The 14,305-nt window shown below is 39.4% G+C and overlaps 2 protein-coding genes across 3 annotated transcripts in view; one reads left to right on the top strand and one right to left on the bottom strand.

Moving 5' to 3' along the window:
* Positions 1-174: 174 nt before the first annotated feature.
* zgc:55558 (uncharacterized protein LOC393228 homolog) lies at positions 175-3,870 on the top strand. The gene is made up of 5 exons (XM_034894940.1): positions 175-477; positions 709-821; positions 2,404-2,582; positions 3,066-3,225; positions 3,393-3,870. The coding sequence occupies exons 2-5, from the start codon at positions 711-713 to the stop codon at positions 3,504-3,506; spliced, it is 564 nt and encodes a 187-aa protein (XP_034750831.1). The 5' UTR covers positions 175-477; positions 709-710; the 3' UTR covers positions 3,507-3,870.
* A 1,636-nt stretch (positions 3,871-5,506) lies between these two features.
* Positions 5,507-14,305, bottom strand: part of pold1 (polymerase (DNA directed), delta 1, catalytic subunit) — an 11,545-nt gene continuing 2,746 nt past the window's right edge. For both annotated transcript variants that reach the window (XM_034894992.1, XM_034894993.1), the window contains exons 5-27: positions 14,110-14,235; positions 13,735-13,903; positions 12,794-12,908; positions 12,506-12,635; positions 12,212-12,378; positions 11,978-12,082; positions 11,635-11,775; positions 11,386-11,496; positions 11,092-11,283; positions 10,918-11,006; positions 10,701-10,817; positions 10,167-10,280; positions 9,821-9,968; positions 8,733-8,828; positions 8,388-8,525; positions 7,813-7,988; positions 7,458-7,610; positions 7,242-7,344; positions 6,991-7,123; positions 6,449-6,562; positions 6,279-6,331; positions 5,860-5,957; positions 5,507-5,759 (exon numbers count right to left, since the gene is read on the bottom strand). In XM_034894992.1, the coding sequence (XP_034750883.1) occupies positions 5,672-5,759; positions 5,860-5,957; positions 6,279-6,331; positions 6,449-6,562; positions 6,991-7,123; positions 7,242-7,344; positions 7,458-7,610; positions 7,813-7,988; positions 8,388-8,525; positions 8,733-8,828; positions 9,821-9,968; positions 10,167-10,280; positions 10,701-10,817; positions 10,918-11,006; positions 11,092-11,283; positions 11,386-11,496; positions 11,635-11,775; positions 11,978-12,082; positions 12,212-12,378; positions 12,506-12,635; positions 12,794-12,908; positions 13,735-13,903; positions 14,110-14,235 (2,876 nt within the window). In that variant the 3' untranslated portion in view covers positions 5,507-5,671. The remainder of the gene's footprint in view (positions 5,760-5,859; positions 5,958-6,278; positions 6,332-6,448; positions 6,563-6,990; positions 7,124-7,241; positions 7,345-7,457; positions 7,611-7,812; positions 7,989-8,387; positions 8,526-8,732; positions 8,829-9,820; positions 9,969-10,166; positions 10,281-10,700; positions 10,818-10,917; positions 11,007-11,091; positions 11,284-11,385; positions 11,497-11,634; positions 11,776-11,977; positions 12,083-12,211; positions 12,379-12,505; positions 12,636-12,793; positions 12,909-13,734; positions 13,904-14,109; positions 14,236-14,305) is intronic.

Here is a 14,305-nt window from a genome sequence, read left to right as displayed (position 1 = left end):
GATTTATATGGTTGAGAAAAAAATCTGGTCACGCCCAATTATGGCTACTCCTGTTGACGATTGGACAGAGTTTATAACTTTGGGCATGGCTACAAGTTAAAATTCCATTTTGATTGGATCGTTACGACGTCAGTCTGCATGCCGTCAGTTCATTGGTTGTTTGACGAAGGGGATTAAAGCGATAACGCTCTCCTTTCAATGAGACACGATAGACTAAATAGGAACTTGCACGGATTTACGCCTTTAATTTATTCATTATATGAAGTTAGATTTTTACTAGTAGCTTCACAAACTTGTTTGTATTTTCACACGTAATTCTAGTGAGGAAAACAAGTTGCGAATAGATCGTGAAGTTAGTCTTCAAGAGTTTTGAATAAGGAAATCGTTTTAGGCTAACGTAATGTAGCAAGCTAATCTCATTTATCCATTCGTTAACTCGGCTATCATTTCACAGAGAGTTATAACCCCTACATAAAGGTAAGTACGTTTAAAGAGTTCCCACTTCTACCACTAGCACTAATTTATATCGATTCAGTCATTATGAGGAAGACTTAACATAAAGACAAGTAACGTTAACGACTTAAAACTAGGTCAGTCTCCTCGCCATGTCACCGTAGGGAGGAAGAGGGTCTGATTTGTTCGTGTTCACATGATAATCGGCTAATCCGATCTCAAATCACGGCTACTGCTGGTTTTGATCCTTTCCAGGTATGACCGAGTACAAACTTGTGGTGGTTGGGGCAGGAGGTGTGGGGAAGAGCGCTCTCACCATCCAGCTCATCCAGAACCACTTCGTAGATGAATACGATCCAACCATCGAGGTGAGAGGCTACCATTACACACAGTGTCCTGGATCAAGTAAAATGTAATAAAACATAATCTAGAGTTTACCACGGAACTACACGGCCAGTATTATGTGCACAACAATGTGAGTTATTCTTAACTATTTGTGATAATTTTTGACAATCCCAGCAAAATCATATGTGGAGTGTTAGTGGTTAGTAACTGATACACAGGATACGATGCCTCCCTTATGTGGTAAGAATTGGTGGAAGAAGAAGCACTTCTAATATACAATTGTTTATAAAGCTAAAGGTAGGACAAAGTTCTTTCTTTGTAGTTTAATTTTATATGTAAGGTTATGTTCTTCTCCCAAAAAAATGTTTTGCCAGTGCAACAATAAGGGGTATCTTATAAGTAAACGTGGGATGGACACTACATGTTGGCCTACTAAATAACTAAATTAAGTAAATGTAGCAATACAAACGGGAAAATATTCCATTTTAAGTAACAGTCCTGCATTAAAAACTTACATTCAATCTATAAAAGTATTGCCCACAAAACATAGTTAAATATCAAAAGTATTCAGAATGGCTCCTGTCAGAGTCATATCATTATACGTTGCATTTGAAGATGATTATTATTATTATGATTACTATTCATTTTTCAGCTGGTCAAGGTTAAAACTCATTTCAACTGCTTCATATACTGCTGGGCAGTTTATTTTGTTTTGTAAACGATTCATATGGTTTATAACTAAAATCTTAATCTGCAAAGTAAATTGTAAAACAATAAGTCAAATAAATGCAGTATACTAAAGCGTCACTGTGCAAAATGGTACCATAGCAAACACATGCGGTCACAAATCTACAGCAACATCAGACGGGAAGACCTGTGGAGAAACTGCTAGAACCCTCTGGAAATTCATTTGAACTCAAACCTGGTAGAACCCATTAAAGCAGGCCGCTCTCATGTAAGATGTTTTCAAATAATTTTTACTAACAGATATAAATCAAAAGTGACAACACTGCTGAGCAATCTATTTTTCTCACATTGTCGCCTAAAAATGCACACATGTTGGATGTAAATCTCAGTTTTTAAACAGTGTTAAAACACATTTGTGCAAATTGATTACCAAACTCTCCACTCAGCAAGGTCTTGTTGCTACACAGCAGTGTGACGATAAAAAACACCATAGGATATAACATGATGCAATCCATTGTGAGATTTTTTGGTGTAATCATGGACTCAGAGCTGAATTTCAAAAGCCACGTTAAGACAATTACAAAGTCAGCCTAATATCACTTTAACAATATATCAAGGATCAAGGAACAAACTCCCAGAATACTTCAGGTCCGCTGCAACTCTGTTCTTGTTTATTTCTTACACTACACAGTTACTGTCATTATTGTTTTTTACATACCTGTCTTATTCTATTTTAGCTGTTTTTTTATATTGTCTTTAATTCATGTTTTTCATTGTTTTCAACTGCTTTTCAGTGTTTTATGTAAAGCACTTTGAATAGCCCTGTTGCTAAAATGTACAATATAAATAAAACTGCCTTTCCTTGTTGGTCGACATGTTTGGTCACGCCTGCATGATTATGTCAATGCTGTTTTACAGGACTCGTACAGAAAACAGGTGGTGATTGACGGAGAGACTTGTCTGTTGGACATCCTGGACACTGCAGGTCAGGAGGAGTACAGCGCCATGAGGGACCAGTATATGAGGACAGGAGAAGGTTTCCTCTGTGTGTTTGCAATCAACAACATCAAATCCTTTGAGGACGTTCACCTCTACAGGTAAAAGATGCTTTTGGGCTCGCATGTACACACCACCATAGACCAGGATCAGTAATAAATCCCAAAAGAAAGAAGTGGAAACAATACTGTGGACAAGGGATGATGAATAATAATAATGATAATAATAATAATCGTCATGGTTATAATAATCTATTCAAATAGTGTGTGTTTTACTTGGCACGGTCAGTAATTCAGCTGAGGATAGTGTATTGTGCTGGTTCAGACAGTCTAGCACTACAAAGGCTGCTTCCAGATCAGCAGAAACTGCTCTTGTAATTATCTGTACCACATATCTAGATATGCTTAGTGTGGTCACAAGTTCTGTGGGGCTGTTAATACACTAGAGTCAGGTTCACATTTTTGAACTCATCCAAATACATAAAGCAGTTATGAGAAATATATTAGAAAATATTAGGGTTCTGCAAAGATAAAAGTAAGGTGGCGTCAGTCTCTTAGGTGCTGTTGCGTGTGTCTCCTCCCCAGAGAGCAGATCAACAGGGTGAAGGACAGTGACAGTGTTCCTATGGTGCTGGTGGGCAATAAGAGCGACCTGGGTACCCGCGCGGTGGAGTCGCGGCAGGCGCAGGAGCTGGCACGAAGCTACGGAGTACCATTTGTCGAGACTTCTGCCAAAACCAGACAGGTACGTAGGAAAGGCGGTAATACCAGTATTCCGTTTGCAGTAATGCATGCATGAGCCCCGTTTGAGTGAATATCTGCAAATGTCTGAAATAAAACTTAGAATTACCAAAATTTCATTAGACAAATTTTAATCTTAATTTTGTGTAAAAATATTTCTCTGTCTTGCAGGGTGTGGAGGAAGCTTTCTATTCGCTGGTACGGGAGATTAGAAGATATAAGGAGACCAACCGCAGCAACAAGAAGAGCAAGAAAAACACTCAGAGACGTTGCGCAATACTATAGCAAACCACACACACCAGCACATCTCTTACAGCACTTGTTTCACGCTCACGCTCACACACACTGCACCCCCTCTGTCGTGTTGGAGATGTCCAGCACAGCTCCAGACAGGGAAGCAGACATGGCAAAATCCATTTTTTTATGCTGTCACAGTTTCCACTTACAGTATATGCCATTTATTCATCCAATGTGCAGTGTCTGTTTAACGCTGTGAATTCAGTTTGCTTTGTTCAGTAGCCAAATAACTAGAAACTGCAGTTGTAAAATGACTTTTTTTTTGGGGGTTAAGGTCAGCATTTGTGCAAACTTAATTGCAGTCTGTGGTACAAATATTGGATTTGACTGTAAAGATGATTACCTTTTTTTTTTTTTTCACAAATAACATAGAAAAAGTGTCACATATGCACTGTTTACATGTGAAAACGCTTTGCTTCCAGATGATTGGTTAAAACCTTTTGAAAGTTTGGAGAGAAAAAATTGTGGTCTTCCCTGCATGCGTTTTCATAGGTTAGTGTGTCCTCTGCCGCTTGAAACACAACAGCAACATCCATTTTTTTTTTTTTTCACAAAGGGCATTTGTCAATGAAAAGGCTGTAACAGGATAGGATCACCATGGTAACAAAGCCACAAATTTGTGTTCCAGACTCCTAGGTGCACTTTATTCATTTCCTATTATTTGTTTTATTTTAGAATTTAGCATTAGTTTGTGCCATTTAAAAAGTTTACTCAGGAATATAGTGTCGTATCAGGAACTGAGGAATAGCAGACTGAGAGCTGTGTCCAATGACGGGTTGAGATCCGCCGCCCATCATTAACTTGTTTGAAGTGTCAAACCTGCTGTTTGTTCCACACCATCACACTTTATTCCAAAGTCCACTTTCAATGCAGTTTTTATGTCAGTCAGTGTAGTTGGTGGTTATGTGGTACTACATACATTTAAACCACACTGATGCTGAAACCAGTGTTTAACAGACACAGCGACAGTCATGTTATCTGACCATGCTGGATAAGGATATTCACTGGGGCATTTCTTTTTTTTTCTTTTTTTATAGCAGTGTTTTTCCTCCTAATTACTGTAACCCTACATTTCATGGATTGTTAAATTTCTATTTTTGTAGCATTATAAACCACATCCTTCAGTTAAAAAAAGTCTGCATTAAGAAACTGCTGTCCACATATTTACTAAAAAATATATCTAAGTTTAATGAGCTAACTTCAGTTTCATCATGCTTAGAAGTGAATCCATTTATTTAGGGTTCCTACTTTGCTATGGTGTTAACCCAGCAGCTTCCTCTTATCTGAACTTAATGTTGTTCCATTGTTATATGGAGTAATTCTAAAATGTTCAAGTTTCTCACAGACAGCGATGTAAACACTTTAATGCACTCTGCTGTAATGGACAAGTAAATGTCTTCAGCTTTAATGTCTGTTTTATTTTTTTCAAGGTGGGTCTTAACTGGTAAGGTTTTCAAAAGGTTAAATCAAAAAGAGATGCATAAGAAGAACTTGTCCCACACACAAACTAAGTAGAGAATGTGCTTGATTTATGCCAGATCTGGCTTGTAATTAATGATGGACCTCATCTTTTTATAATTTTCAAGAAGAACAAACATCCAGTTTGTGCCATTAAAATTCAACTGTTAGGGTTTTTGTTGTGAGGTGCCACATCAGTGGTGGTAGGGATGTTTTTTGATGAGGTCTGACTCAGACAATACCGCTGAAGAAGATGGAAATTAAGTTCTTTTCATTTCTGAAAATGTTACACTTTTACTTTGATGTTAAGATAAGGGAATTTACAAACACCGTAAACCTCTATGCCCATGTACACTTACTGCATGGTGTGGGTTTCAGCATCCTGTGTTGAGCCACTTCCAATACAGTGCCCTGCTACGCCATAAACTACAACTATTTCTAGTTATAGTGGGGTCTACACCTACTATCTGTCTTGAGATAGGTTATGATTTAACCCTATAAATAAAATTGAATTTTTAAATAAGATACGAGAATAGATTAATTTTTGATTTTATTATACAAAAACAATTATAGAAAAACATAGAAATAGTGTGATATACATGCATTTATACAAGCACCCAAAGACATAAAAAAAATAAAGTGAGATCATGGTCATCTGAAATGAGGCACATAAGGATTGAGCGTGTGTGCGCCTCTCACCATCCAAAACGATCCACCAGCTTACTCTGGTCATCCAAATCTTTCTGGACCTTCTTTCTCATATAAAAGATGGGACAATCCCGACTGTAGGGGAGTCAGGAGGGACAGTGTTACTGTGTGCTCAGCCACAATTCTGCAGTAAACAGTTCTAATAAGTATCTCCACACATGTACTGTATATGTACCTGGTACAGAGCACATCCTCATGGAGGGAGCCCTGACAACGCTGACACTGAGTCCACAGGCGAGAGAAGCGCTCCTCCAGTGTGCTGAGGTGAAAGATCTGTAATTAACAATCTAAATGTTAGAAACTCATTGGGCACGTTTTCAGATATTAACCCTGTAATTCTTAAAAACAGTTTGATGAGTTCTGTTTTACTGGAACAGCACACTAGCAGCAACAATTACATTTGATATCAAAATCCATGAGCTGTGAGGAGCCGCCAGAGAGCGATACGATGATTACCTCTAAGACAACCATTGATTATAAATAAGACATTTAAGTTTTTCTTCAAATATTGTCAGACCTGGTACTTTAACCAAACAAACGTAGCCCTGTTAGTGATGAAAACCAACATAAGAAGTCATCTGGGATTTTGCCTACCTCTTTTTGGTACAGTTCAGACTCCTTCTTCCTACAGAAATCGCACACAGCCGCTGCAATGACACACATGTTAGATGTCACTAATATAAAGCCGCTCCCACCCAAAATGTGGTACCTAACCTCATTAGGTGGATATTAGGAAAAAAATTCTTAGAAATGTGAGCACACACCATCTGTCTTGAGCACAGCTTTGCAGCCAATGCAGGTGCTTCTCTTCTGAGCAAATGCCATGAGGCCACCGATCTTCGAGGTCAACACAGTCTTGCAGCGCGTGTGGTCACCCTCTGAAAGACAGCAGGAAGTCAACAGCAATGTTTAGTTTCAAAGCTTGAGAAGAAAACATAACTAGCAAATCTATATTATACTTTTGGGACACTAATGTTGTTTCTAAGATTCATGGTTCAACTGTGCAGCTTTGACACTTGTTATAATGTTGGTAATGTTACATATTAACCATTAGACTTCTGCATAATACACAGAAAGATAAACTGTGTTCGTTTTGATAATCAAATATTTTATAGATTACTAAAATTATAGATTACTTAATTAATCATTTTTTGGTATCTTAAAGTTTTATCTTAAAAGTAACTTTGCATGAATCAACTAACAACTCAACATTAAACTAATATGCAAATATGTGAGGAAAACAAGTGCCAGCTACTAGAAATACTACATTGTATTAACAAGACTGTGATGTGAATGTCAAACTTACTGAGCAGGATGTTCTCTGCCTTGCTCTCTCCCAGGATCGGCTCAAATATTCTCAGCAGGGGTTTGGACAGCTGCTGCTCCAGGTAGTATTGTGTGTCTATAGGAATGTTGTTCTCCAGCACAAAGATTGGGTCCTAAAGCAACATGTGGAAGGATAGGATTACCCTTGGGATTAAGCATGTATTGTTAAAAAAAGGGGATGCACAAATAAAATCTAATTATAAACAGACAATGACAGAGGACACCACAGACCTCTGACTTCATGTATGCTGCTACTCCCTTTGCAGCCTTAATAATGACGTATGGAACTCGGTCTCCTAAGTTCGGGGCGCTGCCAGCATCTCTTTTCTTCATCCTGTAAAACATCAATTTGTGTGTCAGTAATGGGTCAGCTCACCCATATCACACACAAACATTTTCCCATGGAGTATAAGTTGAAATGAGATGTCTTGGGGCGTGGTCACAGACCTCTCGGCCAGCTCCACGTGTGCCTGTTTGCCTGCATACTCCTGAGCGGTACGCGTTAGCTCCTTGGTGATGACAAGCTGGCTGATGTCGATACGGTTGCATAGTAGGTCTGAGATCACTTCTTTAGCATGAGCCACAGCCCCCTGGGGATCCCTGATGAAACATCACATCAGCTGTGAAACAAATTAACCACTCATAGCATGGTAAAGATTCAGCATCTAAAAATAAGTTTAGATCTTTTTGGGCACCAAAAATTGAAACTGAAAATTAAAAATTAAATTAAAGATGAAATTATGAAAATGATTGAAATCACTGGATAACTTCATAATGCATTATTTACAGAACGTGTGTGTACCTGTCTATGAGGATTCTCTGCAGACAGGTGTTGATGAGGTTAGCCACCAGAGGGCAGTTGTCTCTGCGGACAGTCTCAATGCCTTTACAGTCCATCTTGTCATGTGTGTCTGAACTGGCGGAGAAATAGAGGCCAGCGTAGCGCTTCTTGTTGATCAGCAGGTATGGGTAGTACACCTGAGGATGTCAATGTCAATTTTATTTATATAGCACATTTAAAAACAACAACAGTTGACCAAAGTGCTGAACAGGGTCAATGTCAAATACATTAATAACAAGTGTAAAATCAGTCCAACCAAAATACATCCCAGGGAGACAAACACTTTAAAACATCAGAATCCAGGTTAACAAGGGTTAAAAGGTAGCGCAAACAGGTGCGACATAAGTGACACATATGAGCTCCAATTAGCTGGGAGGATGCTTCAACTCTCCTGTGGTCCCAAATCTTGGCTCTTACATTATGAACTAGTTAGCTGATTCTCAAATACAAACTCAAGAGCTCAATCAACAACTTCCACAGATGTGTCAAATTACTGGGACAAGTGCTTTGATAAATCCAGTGGACTGAAATGGTACCTTCTCAAACTCCAGTTTGATGGGCGGTGTGAAATGGGACGATACCCACTCTGCTGCCTCCGTCCCAATATCCATAGCCTCCCTCACCGTAGCTACTCCAAGCTTAACCATGACGGAATCTGTGTCCCCATAAATTACCTATAAAAGATACAAATAAAAACATTTAGACAACATTTACACAAAGGAGGTCCATTGAAAACATCAGATAGTAGGTTCCATACTTTTAGTCAGCTCAAGTATTTTATAATCCACAGTATACTAAGCTGATATGTTAACAAAATGTAATGTTAAAAGGAAAGGAGTTTTGGTCAGTATTGGTGGGGCGTAACTACATGCAATTCTCACCTTGGCATCACCTTGGTAACCATTGGAAATGTTGTACTTGGACTCCACCAACTGTTTAGTTTGCTCAATCATTTGTCTTCCAAAACCTGTGACACTCTACATGAGAAAAAAAGGATTTAAATAAGTTCTTCACTAAATGATCTGTGCTGTTAGAATGCACTTCCATTGGCCAAGGAACAAAAACATCAGACACATAGCAGACCATGACCTTTAATCTCTGGGGAAAATATTAGCCATTAACCAAGGCATTTTATCCCAAAATGGCTCATGTAGAAGGAAGCAGTTATCTTCTTAGCTCTCTCAGAGAATGTAACTAAGTAAGTAAACACTCCACAAAACATCAAGAAACACAGCCTGCTGCGGTTCATCTTTACACACTATGTGATTTCCACCTGTTCTGTGGTTTCTATTGCAACAATTATGTTTGCTCTACATCTTTGTCTGTGCCCTGACTTCCCATCTGTGCCGAACAGTGAAAAGAATGAAGACAAGTGAAATGGGGACAGCATCCAGTAATACAGTTGGGTTGGGCCAGAACTGCAAACATTTAATATGCTAAATGACAGCCTGGTATTAGTTGTATTGAAGACTAAGGACCACACCAGCAACTAACCAAACCAAAGTGACATTTACATGCCGTTTAATGCACTGCAGCTGAGCAGCTAGTTAGCTATCTAGCACGCAAACTGATGTCAGCAGTGCACTTTTTACCAGTAAACTTTTCTGTCTGTTTGTTTGTTTGTTTGCTTGTTCAACCAGCTAAGGTGCAGGACGTGTTAGTTAGATAAGAGATTAGCAGGAAAGCTTATGTGGGTCGTTATTCAGAGTCTTCTGTGTTTTAGCAGGCTGACCTATATCTAAAAGGTATCACATTGAATTAATGCAAAACTAGAGGCCATCATGAGAAAACCAAACAAATATTTATAAATTTCCCCCTTTTTGGTAAAAAAAAAAACAAAGCGTGAAAAAGGAGAACACAGGACATGTAACTTACACAGCAGATATGTATACTGTTACAGACACAAAAAAAACTATGTAAATTCAGTTGGACTTTAAAACTAGTGTGAGACACACAGTCAAGCGCTCACCTGTGAGATCTCTAGGCAGGGCAGCTTGCCCACCTGAGCACCTGTGAAGCCATAGACGGAGTTTGCGCTGATTTTGAGTGCGAGTTGTCGGCCATCCAGCACCTGCCTCTTGAAAGGGTCAGTCTCCTTCTTTAGCTCTGTTTTGGCCCTGTGGACAGATGGGATGGAAAGTTGAGAAGGAATGCTGATTTATGGGCAGAGCAAAACCATCTATTTTATATATCTAGGCTTAGCAGCAAGTTCCATTTTAAGGTACAGTGGGACTGAAGCCATCTACAGAATTGCTAACTTTTTCTCTCCAGTTCATTTTTCAGTTTGATTTTGTGATTATTTAAATAATTAAAACCTCTTCCTGGCAGAAAGCAGATTCTCCAGAATCTCAGGTAGAAGTCCTTTCCTCACAGAGCTCTTCACAAACATATCACCAGTCGGAGTCTTGATGAAGTCCTCTGGTGAGAGGCTAAAGACACAAACACTTCAGATATTAGCTCATTATTTTGATAAACCTCTTCAGATATTAGTTAATTATTTTTGATACAAGTTATATAAAAAACATTTAAGTATTTCTTTTATAAGCCATTAAGAAAGAAAAAAAAAATCAATGAAGAATAAAGATCTGAAAAGCCATGTCATTGTGTCTATATGTTTCAGGTCAAATTTTACAACCAAAAGAAGCCTGTAGGCTGGTTAAACATATCCGACAAGTCACATTTAGCTCATAACACTTACTGTAAGAAAGTGGGATGAATTCAGCAAACAATTTCATGAAAAAGGTTTATTCGGATCCAATAAGACAAAAAATATAGAGAAACCAAAGCAAACCAAAACTAAGTTCTTGTGGACTTTAGATATAACTACACATTTAAAAAGAACTGCTGACCCCTGTCTCTCTGCTGAGCCTTTCTGCAGCAGGGTGGTGTAGCACAGATTGTGAGCCATCATGATGGACGGATACAAGGAGGAGAAATCCAGGGTGGCAATAGGGACGCTGTAATACCTGTACAGAGAAGACGGTGGTGATGAGAAGCTTGCCGTACCAGACCATCAACACCAAGAGAAGAGAGAAGTCATACACTAACATAAACCAATATACATACCCTTTCTCTGGCTCAATGACAGTTGCTCCAGTGTAGTCTTCTCCTCCTCCTGCTTTTACAACAGGCATGACCAGGTCCTGTTTCATGGCCTAAACATGAAGACACTTTCAGTTGTCATCTTTAAATCCGCACGTAACACACACAGTAAATGTGCCACGTGTTTGACTTTGTTACCTGTCGCAGCAGCTGAGAGACAACTTTGATCTGCTGTCCCCTTGATAACAGGTAGGTGAGAGGCACACCTGTCACTCTGGCCATCTCCATGTAGTTAATCACACACATCAGCTTCTGCAGCAAGCGCAGTGGGAGGTAGGCGTCTTTCAGGCAGTAGACGGCCAACCGACGACGTGTTTGTTCATTGCCATTCTGGGATTAGAAGAAAAAGGGGGAAGACTATTTTAATCTGCTGAACTCTTAATGATAACAGCTCCCTTTGAGATGCAACAAGGTCACTGGTTTGTGCTTTACCTGCAGATCAGTGATGATGGAGTGCTGCACATCCTCTTTCTGCTCTTGCAGGAAGTGGAAGCTCACTGCGTTTAGTGTGTATGAGCGCAGTTTATAGTCCCTGAGAAGAACCTGAGAGAAACACACCAATTAGACTGTGTGCAGTGTGTTTTCCAGAAAATGCGTTTACACAAGCAATGCAATAAATTCTAACTGTGTAACTTAAATAATGTTAAAGTTATGATTGCTGTTGCTGCCGTTGAAGCTGACCTGCAGGAGATCAAACTGAACCCGGCCCTCCATGTTAATGCTCTTGTTCTCTCTGCGGCCCATCTGCTTGCTTTGGAAGTTTAGTTCTCGCAAGACTGTCTTGATGCCTCGCACTCGGCCGAGGTAAGGAAAGAAATTCACCTGAAAACAAAGAATGTGTTTTTTTAAGTAAAAAGGGGGAACAGGAATGTCTTACACCAAGGAGAAAGGGAATATCTAAAGTATTTAATACAAATACATTACTACATGCTTAAGTCTTTATGTGCAGTACTCTTAATCTGGTGATTTTAGGCCTTGGTATTGCACGTACAGTAAGTAGTAGACGAATGTGCCTCCATCTAACCTTTAAAGCAGCTGCCCTGTCGATCAAGTAGGGAAAGTCAAAATTTTGGATGTTGTAACCAGTGATGATGTCTGGGTCCACCGTCCTCAAAAACTCTGCCCAGCTCTGCTCACAGAGATGTAAACAGAAACATAATGACACGGCAGATGACCAACAAAACATTAAAAAAGGGAGCAAGGAAAACATGTCAAAATATTAATGTTTTCAATGTCTTACTGGAGCCAGTGTTTTTACCTGCAGTAACTGTTTCTCCTGTGTAAAGCACAATATCTGAGAGCCTACGATGCTGGCGCAGGACTGGAGGGTGAACACAGTGCGAATGAAGGGCTCCGTCTCACCCTGCCGCTGCACCATAGATGCTATCTGAATCACAGGGTCTTTGTCTGCTTCTGGGAAGATTCCTGGAAAGAAAAGAGTTGACACCAGACTCAATCTCATCAAGTATGATGAGGCCTCCTAGACAAAAAGTAGGTTAGGGTAAAAGTTTGCATGCTGTTTAGTAAGAACATGAGCGAGAAAGAAACCCACCTTTTCTTCCGGCACACTCAATGTCAAAGCTAAGGATCCTGAGCGGTGCAATCCTTTGCCAGTCTCCTTCTGCTGGGTGCCTTATCAAATCTGTCCAACCCACATCCACCTCATACTGACACAAGGACTCCTGCAGGATGAAAGCAGGAGAGAATTCATGTACACTGTTGGTTAAAGCATGCAGAACCAATTTCATACAAAAGGCATTCCCCTTTAGCATCACAGCCATTTGTTCTAGTGACAGGCCAGATTGTGTCATGCAACATGTAAGATGTGAACTGGACCTACCTTGCCGGGGTACCGAGCATCCGTGCACCCTATGCTCTTCTCTTCACGCGCTCTGTACTTGCTTTTGGGAAGTTCAATCCAGCAGCATCCCACCACATCACTGTCCACCATAAACCTGACAACACAGTGAGGCTCATTAAGCTGAAAAATGGCTTTAGTGTTGCTTTTAGTCATCAGTTTGTGAGAAATATATTTACAAAAACTAACATCGTTATTTGCAACAAATTCCCCTGATGTCTTCATGACCTAGAGCTACATTATTCAGGAATAAAATTAGTGAGATTTCCATGTTGCCCATGCTTATGTACACGTCAGCAGACAAGTAATATTTAATGACCCAACAGTATAAGAATATTGCAGTCCTCAGGAGAACTAAAAACTGAACAGCAAGTTTAGCCTGAGAAAAGCAAGAACAAACACAATGTTTGACTGCCTAAATAAAAGAATCTTGAATGAATATATTCTGGAGTTACATACATATCGTAACAGAAATAACAACGTACAATTATTAGATGCATCTCCACATTTCTGTTTTCTTTGGTTATCTTGCATGCACCACAGGTTGCATTAAGCTAGCAGCCAACACAGGCAGGTAGCCAGAAAATAACAATGTGGCGAGTCCAAGAAAATGTGTCTGTTTACATGAGCCAAGAAAACATTCTGTGTGCAGTTTCATGCAGCTGAATTGATGATTGTCTCTAGTCATAATTGTTGCCTATTCCTTCTTCTATGCTCATTGCGTGAGTTATGAGCAAACAATTAAATTTAGACATGAATGTCATGTCTATTTTCACAACCTTTTAAGACTTTAAATAATTACATCTTAAAATTCAACACAATGCCGTGCCTTTCGATGACAAAGCCAATTACAATAATACAATAATAATTTGCAAAAAAGAACCTTGATGTTTCAATCGTTACAGTTATGCACAAACACACACCGTATCTCAAAATCTATGTTGGCCTCAAAGGACTGGTAAACCTGGGTGGGGAAAGGTCCAAACTTGAAGCCCTGCTCCAGCAGCCTCTTTGCTGGGGCAATGAGACGAGGCATCGCCATTGTTATCCGCAAAAAATCCAGAACGTTTTTTCCATGGTAACCATACATGTCTGCATGAAAAAAAAAAAAAAAAGAATTTGAAATCCAAGAATCATGATAAAAGCATAGACACTTCCCAAGCACATTCATCATCACATGATTTGCAAGTAGGATCAGCCTTCTCTGTTCACAAAAAAAGTGATCAAAGAGAATTCCTTTACACAATTATATTCAGTGAACAAATGCACATAAGCTTTTGCAAATTGCTTGTACTCACTCTCTTTGCGGGTAATGTCCACAGCCAACACTGTGACAGAGATGTTGTCCTTATTGGATCGCATGTCCTTCAGGACAACAGAGTTCAACTCTCTTTGAAATTCACCCAGGTATTTAGATGTGAACCCTTTTCAGGAGAGGCAGAACAAATTTAACATTGTAGGATTTATGAAAATTACTTAAATTAACTCTCTCTC

Source organism: Etheostoma cragini, chromosome 15 (assembly GCF_013103735.1).
Source record: "Etheostoma cragini isolate CJK2018 chromosome 15, CSU_Ecrag_1.0, whole genome shotgun sequence".
NCBI classification, from domain to species: Eukaryota; Metazoa; Chordata; class Actinopteri; order Perciformes; family Percidae; genus Etheostoma; species Etheostoma cragini.
This window is presented reverse-complemented; position numbering and strand designations above follow the sequence as displayed.